The sequence below is a fragment of the Mastacembelus armatus genome, chromosome 4, assembly GCF_900324485.2.
Source record: "Mastacembelus armatus chromosome 4, fMasArm1.2, whole genome shotgun sequence".
Classification (NCBI taxonomy): domain Eukaryota; kingdom Metazoa; phylum Chordata; class Actinopteri; order Synbranchiformes; family Mastacembelidae; genus Mastacembelus; species Mastacembelus armatus.
This window is the reverse complement of record NC_046636.1, coordinates 10,304,432-10,326,974: the sequence shown is the minus strand read 5'-3', so window position 1 is coordinate 10,326,974 and position 22,543 is coordinate 10,304,432. Positions and strand designations below refer to the sequence as shown.

General features: G+C 38.7%; 1 protein-coding gene across 1 annotated transcript; it reads right to left on the bottom strand.

The window, feature by feature from the left end:
• Positions 1-301: 301 nt before the first annotated feature.
• Positions 302-22,263, bottom strand: LOC113139592 (uncharacterized). Its single transcript, XM_033325166.1, has 17 exons — positions 21,984-22,263; positions 21,849-21,893; positions 21,590-21,696; positions 21,120-21,289; positions 20,686-20,846; positions 19,695-19,905; positions 15,167-15,376; positions 14,730-15,011; positions 6,985-7,209; positions 6,231-6,391; positions 6,096-6,140; positions 5,837-5,943; positions 5,413-5,582; positions 3,422-3,576; positions 2,669-2,879; positions 1,687-1,896; positions 302-1,360 (listed from the first exon to the last, which is right to left on the bottom strand). Exons 1-17 carry the CDS (start codon positions 22,215-22,217, stop codon positions 1,026-1,028), a joined length of 3,039 nt encoding a protein of 1,012 aa, XP_033181057.1. The 5' UTR covers positions 22,218-22,263; the 3' UTR covers positions 302-1,025.
• Between the last annotated feature and the right edge of the window lie 280 nt (positions 22,264-22,543).

Genomic DNA, 22,543 nt, shown 5'->3' with positions numbered 1-22,543 from the left:
TGCCTACATGCTAAATTAGATAGTTTACGCAGTAAATACATAAGCCCTCGCAATCAACCAATGGCACCACCTAGTGGATATAATCTGAAAAACATTTATGTGCATGTGATACTTAATGTTTTGACTGAAATTTATCCTTTGTATAGACTGCTCAGGATGATTTTGGTGGCCCCAAGTATGAAGTAAAAATAAAAAAATATATATCCTATGCAGCTGTATCTGGGTCATAAACACACAGAACAGGACTTCTTGTTCAACACCTCTGATAACCACTCACCCATTTTATTTTTCAGCACTTCCATCAATGGGACCTACAATCTGTTCTGTTCTCCTGTACTGGGAACAGAATGAATTTAACAGTTCATTACAAAGTACATGGATTTCCTGGGGTGTGTACTTAATTGTATATTTAGTTCAAAGGAATTATTTAATATAAAAGACCATAGTTGATACTGGATGTAAAACAAGGCTACAAAGCCAGAAGGTATAATGTAGAAGAAAAGTTGGAGAAGTCCGGCGGGGTGTTGGCCAATCATGCAAGTGCACAGTCCTGGTGTATTATTTTGTAATGTGTTGTTTTTCAGACCAAAGATAAAACAGTAGCTGCTACTTTTCTGATCTATATAATCATGTCTTGCTCTGCTGTTTGTTCCTGCAAATGGACTTTCTGGATCTTATTGCATTGTCTCAGCAGTTCATGAAACAACACCAGGGAAATGTCTGTGAATCCAGCCTCAGTGTTTTAGTTGTGTTAGCATTTAGCTCAACGCACCAGTGTTTAAGCACAGTGCCAAGCTGGCCTTGCTGTAAACTTTTTTTTTGGTATTCCATCAGACCAGGGTTCATCTCAAAACCTACACTTGTGATATTTGTTAAGCCATTAATTAATTAATATTCCTTGACAAGGTTAATCAGCAAAAACCATATGTCAGATTATACCATTTAAGCTCCTGATACCTGTGAGACTCCTGCAGATTTACTCTCATCTGTGATCAATATCACTGTATGACTCCAATCATGTTCTTTTAACCTGTGTTTTTAACTAATGGTACAAATGAGTTGTTCCAGATCCACAAACTCATGATGGTGATGAAGCTGACGGTGATGAAGATAACATACAAGCCAAAGAGCAGCCGGTCGATGATTAGCCCTACCATTTGCCATTCCTCCAAGGCTTCACTCCCCTGAAAGTGTTTGTCCATATGGAGGCGGATGGCTGTGAGATCCCTGGTCAGTCTCCTCAACTCTTCCAGAATTGACTCCGGATGGGCTGAAGGTGCCAAAGGGGGTTTCACTGTTGGTGCATCATTCTGAAGCTCTCTTAAAGAGATGTTGCTGATGACTGTGTTCATTGCTGTGTCTGTCAAAAACAAGGAACAGCTTGTCCAGGTGCCATGGAAAATAGTTTGATTCATATTATACACAGGTGATGAACAAGAAAGAACAAAGTATAAACAGTAAAGCCTTTTTTTCTATCCTGAAATGTTATTATATAAAGTAAAAGAAGCTTCAATGGCAGATTAGTTTTTTTGTATTATTTTATATGTAGTCAATCAAATGTCATTAGTTGCTTCAAGTTATTTTAACTGCAACTCCTGGCAGACTAAATCAACTGTCAGGACAAAGTTTTAATGGCTTTTATATTCATTGTCACGAACAACATTAATAATGATAATAATAATATACCTTGAGAAAGTGGGTTGAGAAAGACTGTGACTCTGTTCTGCTTTTTCTTTGGAGGGAGACAAACGACAACAGCTAGATATCGTAACACAAGGACACTGAGCCAACGAGGCACCGAGCTGCACTGGCTGGAGCGGAACTGGATGTTAGTGATTAACACTGTCTCCAACAGGCTGGCCACCATCAGAGCGAGACTAATGGAGAAGAAGACATCTGCAAGAAACAAGAACAACAGGAATGGTTTAGTGTGCGGTGCATAAAGTACTTCAGGTTTTCTATGCATATTAGCATTCTGTGTTTCAGTCTCACTTTGATGGTGATCATTTTCGGTAAAAGCTGTTTACACTAAAACTTGAAGAACTTGTTTCTCTGTGTATGCATGACTGACAGTTTATAGATTGTTAATGAACTAGAGTGAGCAACACACCAAAACCAGGATACTATGGCTCCGAGCAAACAGAGGCGGTTCCATGTACACTGCACAAGGCAGCTGATACACAATAGATGATCATTTTAAAAAAGTTCTAGACACACTTTTATGGTTTCATAGTAATAACAACATAATGTCCTGTGGTTTTGAGTTACACAAGGACAATACATTCTCCATGAGCTATGTCAGCCACTATTCTCAAATCATGCTCAGATAAAGCGAATTCAATTCTTGCTTCTTAGACATATAATGAATTAATCAACATTACATACACAATAAAGTCCATGCGAATCTCCATAATTCACAATCCTCTGTGAGCGGTTTTCATTAGAGCTATTTTCTACTAGAGAACTATTCCATCTTCATATATTTATTAATAAACATGTTCTATGTCACATGGCACTGAGTTGTTCAGTTACCTGCAGTAGAAATGTGTGTGTTTAAACTAATTGACTCTTAGCTTCAAAAGCAGCAGTGAATTTCATAAAGGAGCAGACATGTTCATGCATCTATTTCTGAACTGAAATTAGTAACAGTATCAAACTTATCACTCACTGATGAGAGGCGTTGTCTCTCCAGTGACAGGCAGCAGGTCATTCATGATGAGCAGGAAGACGGTGTAGCCCAGGATGAGGGTCATCTTGAAGGAAGATCGATCCACGCTCTGGGGAGGCAGCAGGAAGCTGAAGAGGTCCACTGTGATGAGGAAGCAGCTGGGGATCAGCAGGTTCACCACGTAGCGGATTGGTCGACGTCTTAAAATCAGCTTAGGATGAAACACAGGTACCAAGAATTAGCTGTTTTGTTTTTCCAGTGCTGTGCATGCCAGTTGTTGCAATCAATAAATCATATCTGAATACATTTACAATGTCATAAATGCTATTAGCTGTTACATAGAAGGAATAGTAATTCCTCTGCTGCTGCACTGTTCTGAGTACACATGAGGTGGTGAAACTATGAAAGTGGTGAAACAGTATTAAAATACGAAAGGAGTGTACAACTGGAGGACACCTTCCTCCAACAATGCGATGTGCAAAGGAAATAAGAGAAAGGATAATGTTTTTGTTGCAGTTTAGTTCAAGTCTGATGGTTTGATTTGATTGTAAAACAGGTAAATGCCTTGATTCCTTCTGTAGTCAAAGCAAAAACAGTGTAGATTAGTCCTGTATGCCAGTTATTGCATCAATAAATAATATCTGAATACAATACTAAAACACAAAAGGAGGGTACAATTGAGGGACACTTTCATTTCAACTTTTCATTAGCTATTATAATTCAAGTCATTATACGATAATTAAAAGTACTTACAAAGTATTTGACTTCAGAATAACTTCCCACATCTAATGACAGGGTGGAAGCAGCTACTTGGAGGTCTACGAACTCCCACTCCCCACTGGTTTTTATGACTTCTCTGGACTCATCCAGGGTATTTGTGACACCTTCAACTGACTTTATGTCTGAAGCTAAAATAACAGCATAGTTTTGTGTGACTGGACCCAAAGTAACAAAAGTTACCCAAAGTTGTGTTGTTAATGGTCTGAGAAACACTGAAATGAGGCAGCTTGAAAACATTTAGTTATTATATACTCCAGGTTAGAGGTGAACACTTCAAACATAAGACATACAGTGGGTACGGAAAGTATTCAGACCCCTTTAAATTTTTCACTCTTTGTGTCATTGCAGCCATTTGCCAAAATCAAAAAAGTTCATTTTATTTCTCATTAATGTACACTCAGCACCCCATCTTGACAGAAAAAAACAGAAATGTAGAAATTTTTGCAAATTTATTAAAAAAGAAAAACTGAAATATCACATGGTCATAAGTATTCAGACCCTGTGCTCAGTATTGAGTAGAAGCACCCTTTTGAGCTAGTACAGCCATGAGTCTTCTTGGGAATGATGCAACAAGTTTTTCACACCTGGATTTGGGGATCCTCTGCCATTCTTCCTTGCAGATCCTCTCCAATTCTGTCAGGTTGGATGGTGAACGTTGGTGGACAGCCATTTTCAGGTCTCTCCAGAGATGCTCAATTGGGTTTAGGTCAGGGCTCTGGCTGGGCCAGTCAAGAACGGTCACAGAGTTGTTCCGAAGCCACTGCTTTGTTATTTTAGCTGTGTGCTTAGGGTCATTGTCCTGTTGAAAGGTGAACCTTCGGCCCAGTCTGAGGTCCTGAGCACTCTGGAAGAGGTTTTCTTACAGGATATCTCTGTACTTGGCCGCATTCATCTTTCCTTCAATTGCAACCTGTCGTCCTGTCCCTGCAGCTGAAAAACACCCCCACAACATGATGCTCCCACCACCATGTTTCACTGTAGGGATTGTATTGGACAGGGGATGAGCAGTGCCTGGTTTTCTCCACACATATCGCTTAGAATTAACGCCAAAAAGTTCAATCTTGATCTCATCAGACCAGAGAATCTTATTTCTCATGGTCTGGGAGTCCTTCATGTGTTTTTTGGCAAACTCTATGCGAGCTTTCATGTGTCTTGCACTGAGGAGACGCTTCTGTCGGGCCACTCTGCCATAAAGCCCCGACTGGTGGAGGGCTGCAGTGATAGTTGACTTTGTGGAACTTTCTCACATCTCCCTACTGCATCTCTGGAGCTCAGCTACAGTGATCTTTGGGTTCTTCTTTACCTCTCTCACCAAGGCTCTTCTCCCACGATTGCTCAGTTTGGCTGGACGGCCAGGTCTAGGAAGAGTTCTGGTCATCCCAAACCTTTTCATTTGAGGATTATGGAGGTCACTGGGCTCTTAGGAACCTTGAGTGCTGCAGAAATTCTTTTGTAACCTTGGCCAGATCTGAGCCTTGCCACAGTTTTGTCTCTGAGCTCCTTGGGCAGTTCCTTCGACCTCATGATTCTCATTTGCTCTGACATGCACTGTGAGCTGTAAGGTCTTATATAGACAGGTGTGTGCCTTTCCTAATCAAGTCCAATCAGTTTAATTAAACACAGCTGGACTCCAATGAAGGAGCAGAACCATCTCAAGGAGGATCAGAAGAAATGGACAGCATGTGAGTTAAATATGAGTGTCACTGCAAAGGGTCTGAATACTTATGACCATGTGATATTTCAGTTTTTCTTTTTTAATAAATTTGCAAAAATTTCTACATTTCTGTTCTTTTCTGTCAAGATGGGGTGCTGAGTGTACATTAATGAGAAATAAAATGAACTTTTTTGATTTTGGCAAATGGCTGCAATGACACAAAGAGTGAAAAATTTAAAGGGGTCTGAATACTTTCCGTACCCACTGTAAGACACTTAAAGAAATATATTTTATACTTGAGCAGTCTTACCAAAGTGCAAATATGATCCAAAGGTCAGGGTGCAGTTTTGGACATCGAAGGGGAAGGTGTAAATTCCTAACCGACAGGAGATGACTGCACGGAGCGGCCTATCATCCAAAACATAACCTGTGTTGTTCAAGTAAACATATGGAGTTTCAGGAGATTTATCCTCGCCCATGCTAGAAGAGAAGAGAATTACAAATCATTAACATTTTTAGTCAGCTGAGTTTTTGTTTAAATTTTAAATGTCATTTTTGTTGCAATTTTATTTTTAAAAGTGTGAAAAAATAGGTTTCAGCTTTATACACAAAATGACATAATGCATTCTAGTAGAGAGGTTTCTCACGTCTCTCTAGTTTATAAGGTCTATAATTTGGTTTCCAGGTGTTAATATTTTAGCTTTTTATTTTAAATGCTCAGCAGCATCACTTACAACTCTGTCATCTGGATGTCTGGGACCCAGAGGTTTTTCCGAAGGACGGAGACTCGTTTAGTTCCACATTCATTCTCATCCCAGCTCAGTCCATCTATTTTCCAGTTCTGTGTTAAAAAGACCAGTGAAAATTGTGTCAAACCACTGTAACAGTGATGCTATGCTCAGGACTCTCAGTGTTATTATCCAAAAACACACCACTTACTCCTGGAATGACTTTTTTTTATTATTACAAATTGTCACGTCTCTGAAAACCTACCAGGACCTGCCACAAGATTGCTGTCAGGGTTTGGGATTTTTCATCCTACAGATGAAACATATTTTAAGTCAACAAGAGGCAGTAATACAGATGAACTGTGAATTATTGTTTGAACCAGTTACAGTGCAAACTCACCACTCCTATAATTTCCACCACAGTGATATCGAGCGAAACGATAAGTGGAGTTGAAAAGTTTTGAACAGGACGGATCTCTTGTTTTGAGAATAACTCAGTGTTGAGTGCATTAAACAAGGCTTCAGGTGTTGGGCTGGTGCACTTCAATACTGCTACACAACCTGAGTTTAAAAAGAGAAAGTAGAAAACAAAAGCCTTGAGATAATTCATGCACATCAAAGTATTCAGTCTCATATTGATACAGGCACAGAGACAGAGGATCTTTGGCTCCTGTACATAATGTGTGTATGGCAGGGAGGTTGAGAATAGCAGCTTGATTGCTTTGTGGCTGAGTAACATTTCCAGGGGCACTAGGAACATTGATTATTATTTGCTAATGAGCATCGTCCAAACAACATCAGTTTGTAAGTTTTTTTTTGCAACATCTGCAACATCTCCAGTTCTCTCTTCTCCAGTTCCCCTTATCTCTACACTGTCAATAATAACACTCCTCAAAAAGCCAACTAAAATACAATAAAGATAGCCATTACTGATAAATTCTTTTTTAATTTTTTTAAATTCTTAGGAACTGCAGACTCGTTAGTCTGTGCCCTGTTTGTCTTTAGTTTCATATACTGGTTATTCTATTTGTATAAAGAGAGAAGGACAATACTATTAACTGGATTTCACTTTAGTTTCTAGTTCACTCTTTTCTGACAGTAATCAAACTTAGTCATTAGTATTTGGTGGAAAGTCAAAGCGTCTTCAGCCTTACCGTGAAGCAGCATGACACACATGAAGATGAGCCCAGTGAAGTTCATCTCTGTCATTTTTGCTTTTCTAAACGTGTCAAGTGCCTGACATGTCAGGATTTGGATCAAATGTCTTCCCTCCTCCAGAAGCTGATACTGACTCCACAGTTTGGTGAATGATACAAAGACTTCCAGTAAACTTTGGAAATATTCAACAGGGGCGTGACGAGACCTCGCGCTACGAGATATTTACGATCAATATCTGTCTCGCGATATCAGAATATAACAGGGCTGCGTCAATAAAGCGTTTGGCCGCGTTTTGGAGACGCATGTTTTTGAGCCCCGCACAGGTTTGCGGGGTAAATAAAAGCGCTTTGTTTACAAAGAGCTCAGAGAGGAGACACAAAACCTGTGGTAAAACACTTCAAAACAAATGAAAAACTACATCACTTAAAAAGAAGTCTCTGTTCAGTAGGAGTGATGTGACAGATGAGTATTTTTTCTGTCATAGAACAGTTTTAGATGCTTAGTAGGTTATTGTGGCTTGATGTTTAATGTTCTGAGATGTGCAAATATATCCTTTAAAGTTTAATTAAAAGTGACATTAAAAAGTTGGTTAAAAGTCTTGTTTATACCTATAGAGCTCCTGAAGTAATGTTCTTTTTTCAGCATATGATAATTTATACTCAGAAAGTAGAACTGATGTGACATTCACTACAAAATGATTCATTAAAACCTTACAAGTTGCAACTGCATTGTTTTTCGTTTTGTGAGTTTCACACCCTGATCTGAGATGGTATCTTCCGGCTCCCGATTGACTGCACAACCCTAATCCAGGTAATCAGCAGTGATTACTGCATCCAGTATGGCATTTTTATTTGAGCCTTGAGCACATGGAGAGCAAAAGTAAAAATGCTTTATATATGAAATAACCTGAGAATCATGATTCTTGATGCATTAATGTAGCTGCTAAATGTTTGCACTCATTTTTATCATTTTTATTATCGGCCTATTGCTGGATTACTTCTATTTTTCTGTAGAAGAAAGTAAAATCAGTAGAAGGACCACAAAATACACAATACTTGCATGCAGTAATTGTACTTGGTTAATTACTATTGTATTTGTTTTATACAGTAGCCTACATGCTGAATCACAGAGTTTACAAAGTAAATGCAAAAGCCCTTGCAATCAACCAATGGCACCACCTAGTGGATATAATCTGACAAAATGAAAAACATTTATGTGCATGTGATACTTAATGTTTTGACTGAAATGTATCCTTTGCATAGACTCCTCAGGATGATTTTGGTGGCCCCCCAAATATAAAGTAACAAAGCAAATAGCCTTTTAAAGCTCATAGTCTTTGGATCATTTAACATAGTCAATGTTCAAACAGATGATAAATGGCATTAGGTTTCCCCATTAAGGACACAAATTTAATGATGTTTTTTAACACAAACCTTAAACAAATAAAATTCTGCTGACTCAAATTGCAGTAATACCACACCTCTATTTTTGTAGTATTGTGAAGTACTTCATGAACCCAGGAGTCTTTGTAGTGTTAAGGACATTTCTTCCTCACAGATGCTGTAGATAAATACTAATGGGCAATATTACCTATGCTAAACCCATGTTACATCATTATACGCAGCTGTATCCAGGTAATAAACACACAGAACAGGACTTGTTGTTCAACACCTCTGATAACCACTCACCCATTTTATTTTTCGACACTTCCATCTATGGGACCTACAATCTGTTCTGTTCTCCTGCCAAAGGGGGTTTCATTGCAGGTGCACCATTCTGAAGCTCTCTTAAAGAGATGTTGCTGATGACTGAGTTCATTGCTGTGTCTGTCAAAAACAAGGAACAGCTTGTCCAGGTGCCATGGAAACTAGTTTGATTCATGATATACACAGGTGATGAACAAGAAAGAACAAAGTATAAACAGTAAAGCCTTTTTTTCTATCCTGAAATGTTATTATATAAAGTAAAAGAAGCTTCAATGGCAGATTTGTTTTTTGTATTATTTTATATGTAGTCAGTCAAATGTCATTAGTTGCTTCAAGTTATTTTACCTGTAACTCCTGGCAGACTAAATCATCTGTCTGGACAAAGTTCTGTCCAGACAGATGATTGACAATAAAATTTTTATTGTCATGTCAATAAAAAATGTTCATGACATACACTACTCACAAAAAGTTAGGGATATCGACTTTCAGGTGAAATTTATGGAAAATGTAAAAAGTTCATACTACAGTGATATTATATCATGAAAGTAGGGCATTTAAGTAGAAGTATGCAATGGTAATTTCTTCATCTCAAACAATTGATTGAAACAAAAGCTAACAACAGTGGTGGGTATACCACAACCATAAATTTCAATGTCTCAATAACTTGTCAATTGTTAGGTGTCGTCTTGGTCTCATGATGTCAAAATGTGAACAGCATGATGAAGAGGACTGTTTAAATACGGACTGTCATTGAACCAGAACATTTAGTGGTCGATGGTCATGGATCAGACACTTGTTGTGATTTTTGTGGTTAATGACCTTGTTAGAGAACACCATGTTATGCAATAAGTACTGAAACATTGAACAGTTGGACATATGCATTCAAAAGTTTAGAGAAGGTCAAATTAAGTTCAGCTGTAAAGGTTATAGTGCATTTTAGGTGCATTCTGAAATTCTGAAAAAGTCAAATATCCCTAACTTTTTGTGAGTAGTGTATTTTGATGTTCTCCCAGTGTTATTACCCGAAAACACACCAGGAATTCCAGGAACTCCTGGAATGACGTTTTTATTGTTACAAATAAAAACTAAGACAGTAAAAATGATTTGAAAGACAATGAACACTTTTCATCACTAAGTAGACAAAGTGCTTGTCAAGTCTCTGAAAACCTACCAGGACCTGCCACATGATTGCTGTCAGGGTTTGGGATTTTTCATCCCATATTCAGCTATGACTTTGAACCAGTTACAGTGTGGACTCACCACTCCTATAATTTCCACCACAGTGATATCGAGGGATACAATAAATGGATTTGAAAAGTTTTGTACAGGACGGATCTGTTGTTCTGAGAATAACTCAGTGCTGCACATCAAAGTATTCAGTCTCATATTGATACAGGCACAGAAACAGAGGATCTTTGGCTCCTGTACATAATGTGTGTATGGCAGGGAGGTTGAGAATGGCTGGGATTACTTAAACTCACCAGTGAATTATTGTGCTATAACAAAGCTGTTTTCTCAAGCTCATGGGATCAAAAACAAAAGATTGTTAATGTGAGATAATTGCCAGAGGATGTGGCAGCTTGATTGCTTTGTGGCTGGCTAACAATTGCAGGGATGCTGGGAACTTTGTCTTCTCACCTTCCTGTAATGCAGTGAAGATTAACACATTACAGTTTCCAGCTTTGAGTCGTGTGATAGAAGAAACATGATATTTATGTCTAAAATGCCTTTGCCTGGAATATTTCTGAGAACTCAGCTCTGCTTTTAGAGTCAGACACTGTCACGCATTAAAAAAAAATTGTAAGTTGTGTAAGTTGTAACTAAGGTTTTAGTGTTTAATGAGCATCAGCCAGGCGACATCAGTTTGTCAGTTTTTAAAAAATATTTCTCTATTTTCAAAATTCCTCAAAACAACTAAATATTTAATAAACTCAAGGAAGGCATTACTTATAAATTCGTTATAAACGGTGCCTTGTAAAAGTAGGTGGTTTTCTTTTCAAAATAAATACAAGTAAGGCGTAATGAATTAAGAGCTCATGAAAATACAAACTGAAACAACACTGTGACACATCATTCTTATAAAAACTCATTTAGACAAATGTACTTAAAGGAACTGTAGACTTGGTTATTATTATTATTATACTGGTTATTCTAGTTGTATAAAGAGAGAAAGACAATACTGTTACTGGATTTCACTTTAGTTTCTAGTTCACTATTTTCTGACAGTAATCAAACTTAGTCATTAGTATTTGGTGGAAAGTCAAAGCGTCTTCAGCCTTACCGTGAAGCAGCATGACACACATGAAGATGAGCCCAGTGAAGTTCATCTCTGTCATTTTTGCTTTTCTAAACGTGTCAAGTGCCTCAGACTCCAAAGGAAAAAACGTCAACAGTCCCCATCAGATCAAGAAGCTTTTCCAAAGCAGCATGAATGTGTCAGGATTTGGATCAAATGTCTTCCCTCCTCCAGAAGCTGATACTGACTCCACAGTTTGGTGAATGATAGCAAGACCTCCAGTAAACTTTGGAAATGTTTATTAGGGGCGCGACGAAACCTCGTGCTAAGAGATATTAACGATAGATATCTGTCTCGCGATATCAGAATATAACAGGGCTGCGTCAATAAAGTGTTTGGCCGCGTTTTGCAGCAGGGGTTGTAGCCTAAGTAGTAGCCAAACATGTGGTCTGTCCTGTCGGTGGCACGAACCATTACAGGAGCCGCCTCTAGGGGCGCTGTTCTGTGGCCTGTGTGTGGCATGGACCATTACAGAGACAATCTCTAGGGGTCTGAGTGGCAGCAGTGTGGCCTGTGTGGTCCGTGCCTGCCAGGTGCCTGGTCTCTCAAGGATTTGAGGTCCGTGCCGTGCTATCTGTGGTCCTGGTGGTTTGTGGCATCTATATAAATGCATGTCATTATATAGATGCCAGAAAAACTGGCCTTAGATGCTTAGTAGGTTCTTGTTATTTAATGTCCTGAGATTGTAATTATATCCTCTAGGATAGAAATAACATTTTTATGTTTTCCTTTCACATTAAACACATTTGGACGATGTTCCTTAAATTTGTACCTTACTATTCATTTTAAACTGGTGCTAATGTGTTCACTAATAAAGGATATATTCCCACTTTTGGTATTGCATGTATTCCCTTTGAAAATGTTGTCTTAAATTTCATTTAAAGTGACATTAAAAAGCTGTTTCAAAGTATAGTTTTGACTGGTGACTGTTCTGTAGCAATTCAATCCAACTTTCTGACAGCATCGAAAGCTAACTTGCTAAGATCTGCCGAGAGCAGGGGTGCTTAACCCTTGCTCCTTCAAGGGCCACTCTAGAACATAAACCACAAAGAAGCAAAAAGAGCTAGGCTGATGAAATTCTTCATAAAGGATCAATTTCAACAGATGGTACAATCAGAGTCAGAGTATAAAATGGGTGGTACTGCCCCAGTTCCTGTTTGCCACTCTAACCTTTCCACTTCTGACAGCAAGGGGCAAATGTAACCCAGGGAAAAAAGGGACCTGCAAGCTATTTGAAATAATTACTTCCTGGTTTTCAACCAATCAGTCTCACCCCATGTGAGTGTATAAATATCTAGGTCGACGGGTCACCTCCTCTTCCTCCTTTGACTCCTGGGCCCAGTTTATTTTTTTCTGTTTTGTGCTGAGTTTATGTATATACATGTTTTGTTTTCCACTTATGTTCATACTTATACTAATATATGGTTGAAACATCATCTGTGTGTTTTGTTTCATTAGCATTCATTTGCATTGAGCTCCAGCGAGTCGAACCAGCTTCTTCTAAAAGCAGTCAGACCCACATAACCCTTGTCTAAGTTATTAGCTCACTGTCTCACTATCTGGCATAGTGTACTTCAAATAAGGTTACACAAACTACACACCCAAATCCAGGTATTACTTAAAAATAGAACAGTTTTCCGCAGGAAAATGAACAAATGTGCCCAGAGTGCTATTGTTTAACATGTAGATGATAATTAGGAAAATGATCAAGTGCAATTCTTCTGACTAAATTATAAGACCATGCTTGAAGCTCTCATTTAGCCAAGCCATGTGCTCCTTTGTCTAGCCAGTTCTCAGAGGGCACAGCTTTCACCGTGATGCTGCCCCCGTTCCACCCTCATCTGAGATGTTAGCTTCCAGCTTCTGATGGACTGAACACACCTGATCCAGGTAATCAGCAGTGGGTGGAGCAGGGATAATTGGAAAACAAGCAGGACAGTGACCCTTTAGGACCAGGACTGGGCATCTCCAGCCACAATATTGGGGTCACAGTTGAGACAATGAGGCTTTTGTGCTGAAAATTACAGGATTTTAACAAATGGTAGAAAAAAGTAAACTGTAACATTTATTGACAGTGAGATAAAGACTTTGTTGTCTATTATCCAGAGTAAGAGAATAACACCAATTGGTACAGTTACATCTACAGGAAAAAAAAAAACAGGATCAAATACAAGATTTATAGAAAAGAATATTTCCAGTAACCAAAATCAGCAACTGCTACATACTCAACATATGCTACAATGAGAATGTATAATGCAGCACTGACATGCATTTTTGTTACAACATGCTGAAAACTAAAGAATTACCACAGCAATACTACAATACTTTGTTCCAAGTACTACATTCAATATTACATTTTTATTTAAGCCTTGAGCATATAGAGAACAAAAGTAAAAATGTTTCACATATGAAATGACCTGAAAATCAAACATATAATTATAATGGATACGATTCTTGATGCATTAATGTAGCTGCTAAATGTTTGGACTCATTTTTATAATTTTTAATATCGGCCTATTGCTGGATTACTTCTATTTTTTACTACAGCAGAAAATGAAATCAGTACAAGAAATGCAAACTGCACAATACTTGCATGCAATAAATGCACTTGGTTAATTATTGTTGTATCTGTTATATAGTATTTAGTATATACTATGTTATAATTTAGTAGCCTACATGCTAAATTAGACAGTTTACAAAGTAAATGCAAAAGCCCTTGCAATCAACCAATGGCACCACCTAGTGGATATAATCTGACAAAATGAAAAACATTTATGTGCATGTGATAATGTTTTGACTGAAATGTATCCTTTGCATAGACTGCTCAGGATGATTTTGGTGGCCCCCAAATATAATGTAACAAAGCAAATAGCCTTTTAAAGCTCATAGTCTTTCGATCATTTAACATAGTCGATGTTCAAACAGATGATACATTTGTTTTAACACAAACATTAAACAAATAAAATTCTGCTAACTCTTTGTGAAGTACTTCATGAACCCAGGAGTCTTTGTAGTGTTCAGGACATTTCTTCCTCACAGATGCTGTAGATAAATACTAATGGGCAATATTACCTATGCTAAACCCATGTTACATCATTATATGCAGCTGTATCCAGGCCATAAACACACAGTACAGGACTTGTTGTTCAACACCTCTGATAACCACTCACCCATTTTATTTTTTGACACTTCCATCTATGGGACCTACAATCTGTTCTGTTCTCCTGTACTGGGAACTGCAAATTTAAGTTTATTACAAATTACATGGATTTCCTGGGGTGTGTATCTGATATTTAATTAATAGGTATTAATTAAATATAAAAGACCATAGTTAATACTAGATGTAAAATCGGATTACAAAGCCAGAAAGTATAATGCTGAAGGAAAGTTGGAGAAGTCTGGTGGGGGTGTTGGCCAATTATACAGACCAGGGTTCATCTCGAATCTACACTTGTGATATTTGTTAAACCATTAAGACACTTGATTATTGAGAATCGGAAAAAAACGTTTCTTTTTCAAAATGTTCTTTCCCAAGACTGTGAAAGACTTGTCATACTCCTTGACAAGGTTAATCAGCAAAAACCATATGTCAGATTATACCATTTAAGCTCCTGATACCTGTGAGACTCCGGCAGATTTACTCTCATCTGTGATCAATATCACTGTATGACTCCAATCATGTTCTTTTAACCTGTGTTTTTAACTAATGGTACAAATGAGTTGTTCCAGATCCACAAACTCATGATGGTGATGAAGCTGAAGGTAATGAAGATAACATACAAGCCAAAGAGCAGCCGGTCGATGATTAGCCCTACCATTTGCCATTCCTCAGTGGCGTCACTCTCCTGGAAGTGTTTGTCCACATGGAGGCGGATGGCTGTGAGATCCCTGGTCAGTCTCCTCAACTCTTCCAGAATCGGTTCCAGTTGGGCTGAGGGTGCCAAAGGGGGTTTCACTGTAGGTGCATCATTCTGAAGCTCTCTTAAAGAGATGTTGCTGATGACTGTGTTTATTGCTGTGTCTGTCAAAAACAAGGAACAGCTTGTCCAGGTGCCATGGAAAATAGTTTGATTCATGTTATACACAGGTGATGAACAAGAAAGAACAAAGTATAAACAGTAAAGCCTTTTTACATTACATTACATTACAACATTAATAATGATAATAATAATATACCTCGAGAAGGTGGGTTGAGAAAGACTGTGACTTTGTTCTGCTCTTCCTTTGGAGGTAGACAAACGACAACAGCTAGATATCGTAACACAAGGACACTGAGCCAACGAGGCACCGAGCTGCACTGGCTGGAGCGGAACTGGATGTTAGTGATTAACACTGTCTCCAACAGGCTGGCCACCATCATAGCGAGACTAATGGAGAAGAAGACATCTGCAAGAAACAACAAGAAAAGCAGCAAGGTTTCACTATGCTCCATAAAGTAACACAAGTAATATTTACATCCTGTGTTTAAGTCTCATTTTGATTGTGGTCATTTTTGGGAAATGCTCTTTATACTAATAGTTGAAGATCCTGTGTCTCTGTGTATACATGACTGATGGTCTCCAAATTTTTAATGAACTACATCCAGGACACTAAGGCTCCAAGTACAGTGGGTACGGAAAGTATTCAGACCCCTTTAAATTTTTTACTCTTTGTGTCATTGCAGCCATTTGCCAAAATCAAAAAAGTTCATTTTATTTCTCATTAATGTACACTCAGCACCCCATCTTGACAGAAAAAAACAGAAATGTAGAAATTTTTGCAAGTTTATTAAAAAAGAAAAACTGAAATATCACATGGTCATAAGTATTCAGACCCTGTGCTCAGTATTGAGTAGAAGCACCCTTTTGAGCTAGTGGAGCCATGAGTCTTCTCGGGAATGATGCAACAAGTTTTTCACACCTGGATTTGGGGATCTTCTGCCATTCTTCCTTGCAGATCCTCTCCAGTTCTGTCAGGTTGGATGGTGAACGTTGGTGGACAGCCATTTTCAGGTCTCTCCAGAGATGCTCAATTGGGTTTAGGTCAGGGCTCTGGCTGGGCCAGTCAAGAACGGTCACAGAGTTGTTCCGAAGCCACTCCTTTGTTATTTTAGCTGTGTGCTTAGGGTCATTGTCCTGTTGAAAGGTGAACCTTCGGCCCAGTCTGAGGTCCTGAGCACTCTGGAAGAGGTTTTCTTCCAGGATATCTCTGTACTTGGCCGCATTCATCTTTCCTTCAATTGCAACCAGTCGTCCTGTCCCTGCAGCTGAAAAACATCCCCACAACATGATGCTCCCACCACCATGTTTCACTGTAGGGATTGTATTGGGCAGGTGATGAGCAGTGCCTGGTTTTCTCCACACATACCGCTTAGAATTAACGCCAAAAAGTTCAATCTTGGTCTCAACAGACCAGAGAATCTTATTTCTCATGGTCTGGGAGTCCTTCATGTGTTTTTTGGCAAACTCTATGCGGGCTTTCATGTGTCTTGCACTGAGGAGACGCTTCTGTCGGGCCACTCTGCCATAAAGCCCCGACTGGTGGAGGGCTGCAGTGATAGTTGACTTTGTGGAACTTTCTCCCATCTCCCTACTGTATCTCTGGAGCTCAGCCACAGTGATCTTTGGGTTCTTCTTTACCTCTCTCACCAAGGCTCTTCTCCCACGATCGCTCAGTTTGGCTGGACGGCCAGGTCTAGGAAGAGTTCTGGTCGTCCCAAACTTTTTCCATTTGAGGATTATGGAGGCCACTGTGCTCTTAGGAACCTTGAGTGCTGCAGAAATTCTTTTGTAACCTTGGCCAGATCTGAGCCTTGCCACAGTTTTGTCTCTGAGCTCCTTGGGCGGTTCCTTCGACCTCATGATTCTCATTTGCTCTGACATACACTGTGAGCTGTAAGGTCTTATATAGACAGGTGTGTGCCTTTCCTAATCAAGTCCAATCAGTTTAATTAAACACAGCTGGACTCCAATGAAGGAGCAGAACCATCTCAAGGAGGATCAGAAGAAATGGACAGCATGTGAGTTAAATATGAGTGTCACTGCAAAGGGTCTGAATACTTATGACCATGTGATACTTCAGTTTTTCTTTTTTAATAAATTTGCAGAAATTTCAACATTTCTGTTTTTTTCTGTCAAGATGGGGTGCTGAGTGTACATTAATGAGAAATAAAATGAACTTTTTTGATTTTGGCAAATGGCTGCAATGACACACAGAGTGAAAATTTTAAAGGGGTCTGAATACTTTCCCTACCCACTGTAAACATATGTGGTGCCATGTGCATTTCATGACACAGCTGGTGCACTATGAATAATGGTCACAATCATATAGTTTTCATACTAATATCAACATAATGTTCTGTGGTTTTGAGTTACGCAAAGGCAATACATTCTCCATATGCAATATCAGCCATTAGTCTCAAATCATTCTTAGATCATTGGAATTCAATTTGTGTTGCCTGAAATCATTTAACAAAAGAATCAACATTTCTTTCCAGTAATAATGTCCATGAAAGGTATTTAATGAGATTTTCATGTCTTTTGTGGATAAACATGCACCACTCAAGAGGTTAAAAATACCAAAACACTATGGTTAGATAATGAAATAAAACAACTTATGAGACAGAGAAGACTAGCTAAACAAACAGCCATTTTAACAGGCGATCAAGGTGATTGGAAGGAATATCGCAAATTACACAAACATGTCACTAATAATTATTGATTAACTAATAATTAATTAATCAAAACTTTATAACTGTTAGTTAATATTGCTAACTATTTCAATAACAAGGCAAGACATGCATGTGTAGCACAATTCATACACACAGTAATTCAAAGTGCTTTAACTTGAAATAAAATTAAAGGAGAATGAGTGCACATGAAAGACTTACAATTGTCATATGCACAGCTAAAAAAAAAAAGAGTTTTTAGCTTGGAGTGAAACATTGTCAGAGTTGAGGGTTGTCTAACATCATCAGGAAGATTGTTCCAGATTTTAGTTGCATAAAACTGAAACGCTGCTTCTCCATGTTTGGTCCTGACTCTGGGCACGAGCAGAAGGCCTGTCCTTGATGGTCTCAGAGTTCGAGATGATTTGTATGGCACCCACATATCAGAGATGTAATGTGGTGCTGAGCCATGAGGAGACTTATATACAAGCAATGCCGTTTTAAAGTCTATTCTCTGAGCGAGGGGAAGCCAGTGCAGAGATCTGAGAACAGGAGTAATGTGGTTGTACTTCCTGGTTCTAGTCAGGACCCGAGCAGCAGCGTTCTGAATGTACTGTAGCTGCCTTACAGCTCGTTTTGAGAGCCCTGTGAACAGGCCGTTACAGTAATCTAACCTGCTGGAGGTAAATACATGGATGAGTCTTTCCAAGTCTGGTTTAGACATGATCACTTTGATTCTGGCAATGCTTCAGAGATGGTAAAATGCTGAGGATGTAATTGATTTAATTCAAGTCTGAGTCCATGATTACCCCTAGATTTCTAACCTGATTTTTAGATTTTAGAGAAGGAGAGTCAAGGTGACTGTTGACACTTTGTTTCTGTGGCCCAAAGATGATTATTTCAGTCTTGTCCCTGTTTATTTGGAGAAAGTTGTATTGCACCCACACAGTGATCTGTTCAATGCAGTGACACAGTGAATCCACTGGTCCATATTCACCTGCTGTCTGTGATATGTAAATCTGAGTGTCATCTGCATAGATATGGTAGGACACATTATTACTGTGTATGAACTGGCCTAAAGGAGAAAAGGACATTTTCACTTAGGGGTGTACTCACTTTTGTTGCCAGCGGTTTAGACATTAATGGCTGTGTGTTGAGTTACTTTGAGGGGACAGCACATTTACACTGTTATACAAGCTGTACACTCACTACTTTACATTGTAGCAAAGTGTCATTTCTTCAGTGTTGTCACATGAAAAGATATAATAAATTATTTACAAAAATGTGAGGGGTGTACTCACTTTTGTGAGATACTGTACAGTGTATTGATATCGATCAAGGTAATACTTGATGCTGTACACTGACTCCATAGTTAACCGCGATAATTCTTTTGTAGTGGAATTGCTGGTGTGAACTGTAATGTTGTTTTTTATTTCTTTGTTGTATTGTAACAATGTTTATTGACCTGTAATCTTTATGAATTTTTAGATGAGAATAGCAGCAGCTTTGCTGTGGCTAATGGAGATCCAAATAAATAATAATAAAAAGGCAGCATGTTGGCTTGATGCACAGGAAGGTTTCTGGATTTGGAGTTTGCATGTTCTCGCTGTACTTGCGTGGGTTTCCTCTGGATAGTCTCGTTTCCATCCACAGTCCAAAAACATACATGTCAGGTTGATTGGTGACTGTAAATTGCCCATAGGAGTGAGTGTGCATGTGTGTGATTGTTTGTCTTTGTCTATATGTGGCCCTGTGATGGACTCGTGACCTGTCCAGGGTGTACCCCTGCCTTTCACCCAAAGAAAGCTGGCATTGGCTCCAGCAGATCCCTGTGACCCTGGATAGGAATAAGTGGGTATAGAGAATGGATGGATGGATGGAATAATGTCATGCTGATTTACTGTTTATTAATAAACATGTTCCACTCTTGTTGACTTTGTCACTGACTTTTTCAGTTGCCTGCAGTAGAAAGTAGCAGTGAATTTCATAAAGGAGCAGACATGTTCATGCATTTTTCTCTGGACTGAAATTAGTAACAGTATCAAACTTATCACTCACTGATGAGAGGCGTTGTCTCTCCAGTGACAGGCAGCAGGTCGTTCACGATGAGCAGGAAGACGGTGTAGCCCAGGATGAGGGTCATCTTGAAGGAAGATCGATCCACGCTCTGGGGAGGCAGCAGGAAGCTGAAGAGGTCCACTGTGATGAGGAAGCAGCTGGGGATCAGCAGGTTCACCACGTAGCGGATTGGTCGACGTCTTAAAATCAGCTTAGGATGAAACACAGGTACCAAGCGTCAAGAATTAGTCAGACTTTTGATATTTATGTTCATTTGTTTCTGAAACTTGCTTTATATTTCTTGTTCCATTGGTCGGATTTTATCTTGCGAAAGCTGTTTTGTTTTTCCAGTGCTGTGCATGCCAGTTGTTGCAATCAATAAATCATATCTGAATACATTTAGAAATATTGACATAACCAGTAAGAGCAGTTCCCAATAGAGCTTCCTACATTTGGCACAATGCTGCATTACAGCCATGTGGGACAGACAGTCTACACTGGTGGAGAAAACAGTGATAGAGGACACTGACCCTATGTCCTAAAACTTAGTCACTGGAAATGTCATAAATGCTATTAGCTGTTACATAGAAGGAATAGTAATTCCTCTGCTGTTCTGTTCTGAGTACACATGAGGTGGTGAAATAGTATTAAAATACAAAAGGAGTGCACAACTGAAGGACACCTTCCTCCAACAATGCGATGTACAAAGGAAATAAGAGAAAGGATAATGTTTTTGTTGCAGTTTAGTTCAAGTCTGATGGTTAATTTATTGTATCATTTCCAAAACAGTTAAATTTGTTGATTCCTTCTGTAGTCACAGCGGAATCAGTGTAGATTAGTCCGGTATACAGTCTGTACCATATGCCTACTGTCATGTAATATTGTAGCAGGTAGTGTGGAAAACAGACACAGAAACTGCGTGATCACATTAAGAATTTGTCATTAGCTATTACAGATCAAAATTCATTATAAGATAAGTAAAAGTACTTACAAAGTATTTGATTTCAGAGTAGTTTCCCAAATGTGATGACAGGGTAAAAGGAATTGCATGGATGTCTATAAACTCCCACTCCCCACCATTTTTCATCACTTCTTTGGACTCCTTGAAGATACACTGAGGTGTGACGGCTTCAATTAATATTATGTCCGAAGCTAAAATAACAGCAGTTTTGTGTTACTGGATACCCAAAAGTAACGTTTTGTGTTGTTAATGGTCTGAGAAACACTGAAATGAGGCTGCTTGAAAACATGTAATAATAGTTTTTATACGCTCCAGGTTAGAGGTGAACACTTTCAGTCAACTCCAGTTACATCTTACACCAGACATTTTTATTATCTGCTTTTTATTCATGTTTTTTGAACAGTGTAAGCCACACTGTTCAAAGATGAGACACATAAATATATTTTATACGTAAGCAGTCTTACCAAAGTGTGCATGTGATCCAAAGGTCAGGGTGCAGTTTTGGACATCGAAGGGGAAGGTGTAAATTAGTAATTGGCAGGAGATGACTGCACGGAGCGGCCTATCATCAAAAACATAACCTGTGTTGTTCAAGTAAACATATGGAGTTTCAGGAAATTTAGCCTCATCTGTTCTGAAATAGAAAAGGATAACAGGTCGTTTAACTGATTAAATTTTTCATTTTAACAAAAAAGTTAATAAACTAAACTAAAGAGTTTTTGTTTTAAGCTGTAAATACTGTTTTTTTTTTTTTTATTTTGCTGCAATTTTAGAAAAACGTTGACAAAATAGGTTTCAGCTTTATATCGAAAATGACATAATGCATTCTAGTAGAGAGGTTTCTCACGTCTCTCTAGTTTATAAGGTCTATAATTTGGTTTCCAGGTGTTAATATTTTAGCTTTTTATTTTAAATGCTCAGCAGCATCACTTACAACTCTGTCATCTGGATGTCTGGGACCCAGAGGTTTTTCCGAAGGACGGAGACTCGTTTAGTTCCACATTCATTCTCATCCCAGCTCAGTCCATCTATTTTCCAGTGCTGTGTTAAAAAGACCAGTGAAAATTGTCTCAAACCACTGTAACAGTGATGCTATGCTCAGGACTCTCAGTGTTATTATCCAAAAACACACCACTTACTCCTGGAATGACTTTTTTTTATTATTACAAATTGTCACGTCTCTGAAAACCTACCAGGACCTGCCACAAGATTGTTGTCAGGGTTTGGGATTTTTCATCCTACAGATGAAACATATTTTAAGTCAACAAGAGGCAGTAATACAGATGAACTGTGAATTATTGTTTGAACCAGTTACAGTGCAGACTCACCACTTCTAAAATTTCCACCACAGTGAGTTCGAGGGAAACGATAAGTGGAGTTGAAAAGTTTTGAACAGGACGGATCTGTTGTTTTGAGAATAACTCAGTGTTGAGTGCATTAAACAAGGCTTGAGGTGTTGGGCTGGTGCACTTCAATGCTGCTACACAACCTGAGTTTAAAAAGAGAAAGTAGAAAACAAAAGCCTTGAGATAATTCATGTACATCAAAGTATTCAGTCTCATATTGATACAGGCACAGAGACAGAGGATCTTTGGCTCCTGTACATAATGTGTGTATGGCAGGGAGGTTGAGAATGGCTGGGATTACTTAAGCTCACCAGTGAATTATTGTTTTCTCAAGTTATTATTATTAAGTTTTCTCAAGTTCATGTGATCAAAAACAAAAGATTGTTAATGTGAGATAAAAACCTATTGCCAGAGGATGTGGCAGCTTGATTGCTTTGCGGCTGACTAACATTTCCAGGGGCGTTGGGAACATTGATTGTCTTCTCATCTTCCTGTAATGCAGTGAAGATTAACATATTACACAGTTTCCAGCTTTGAGTCAT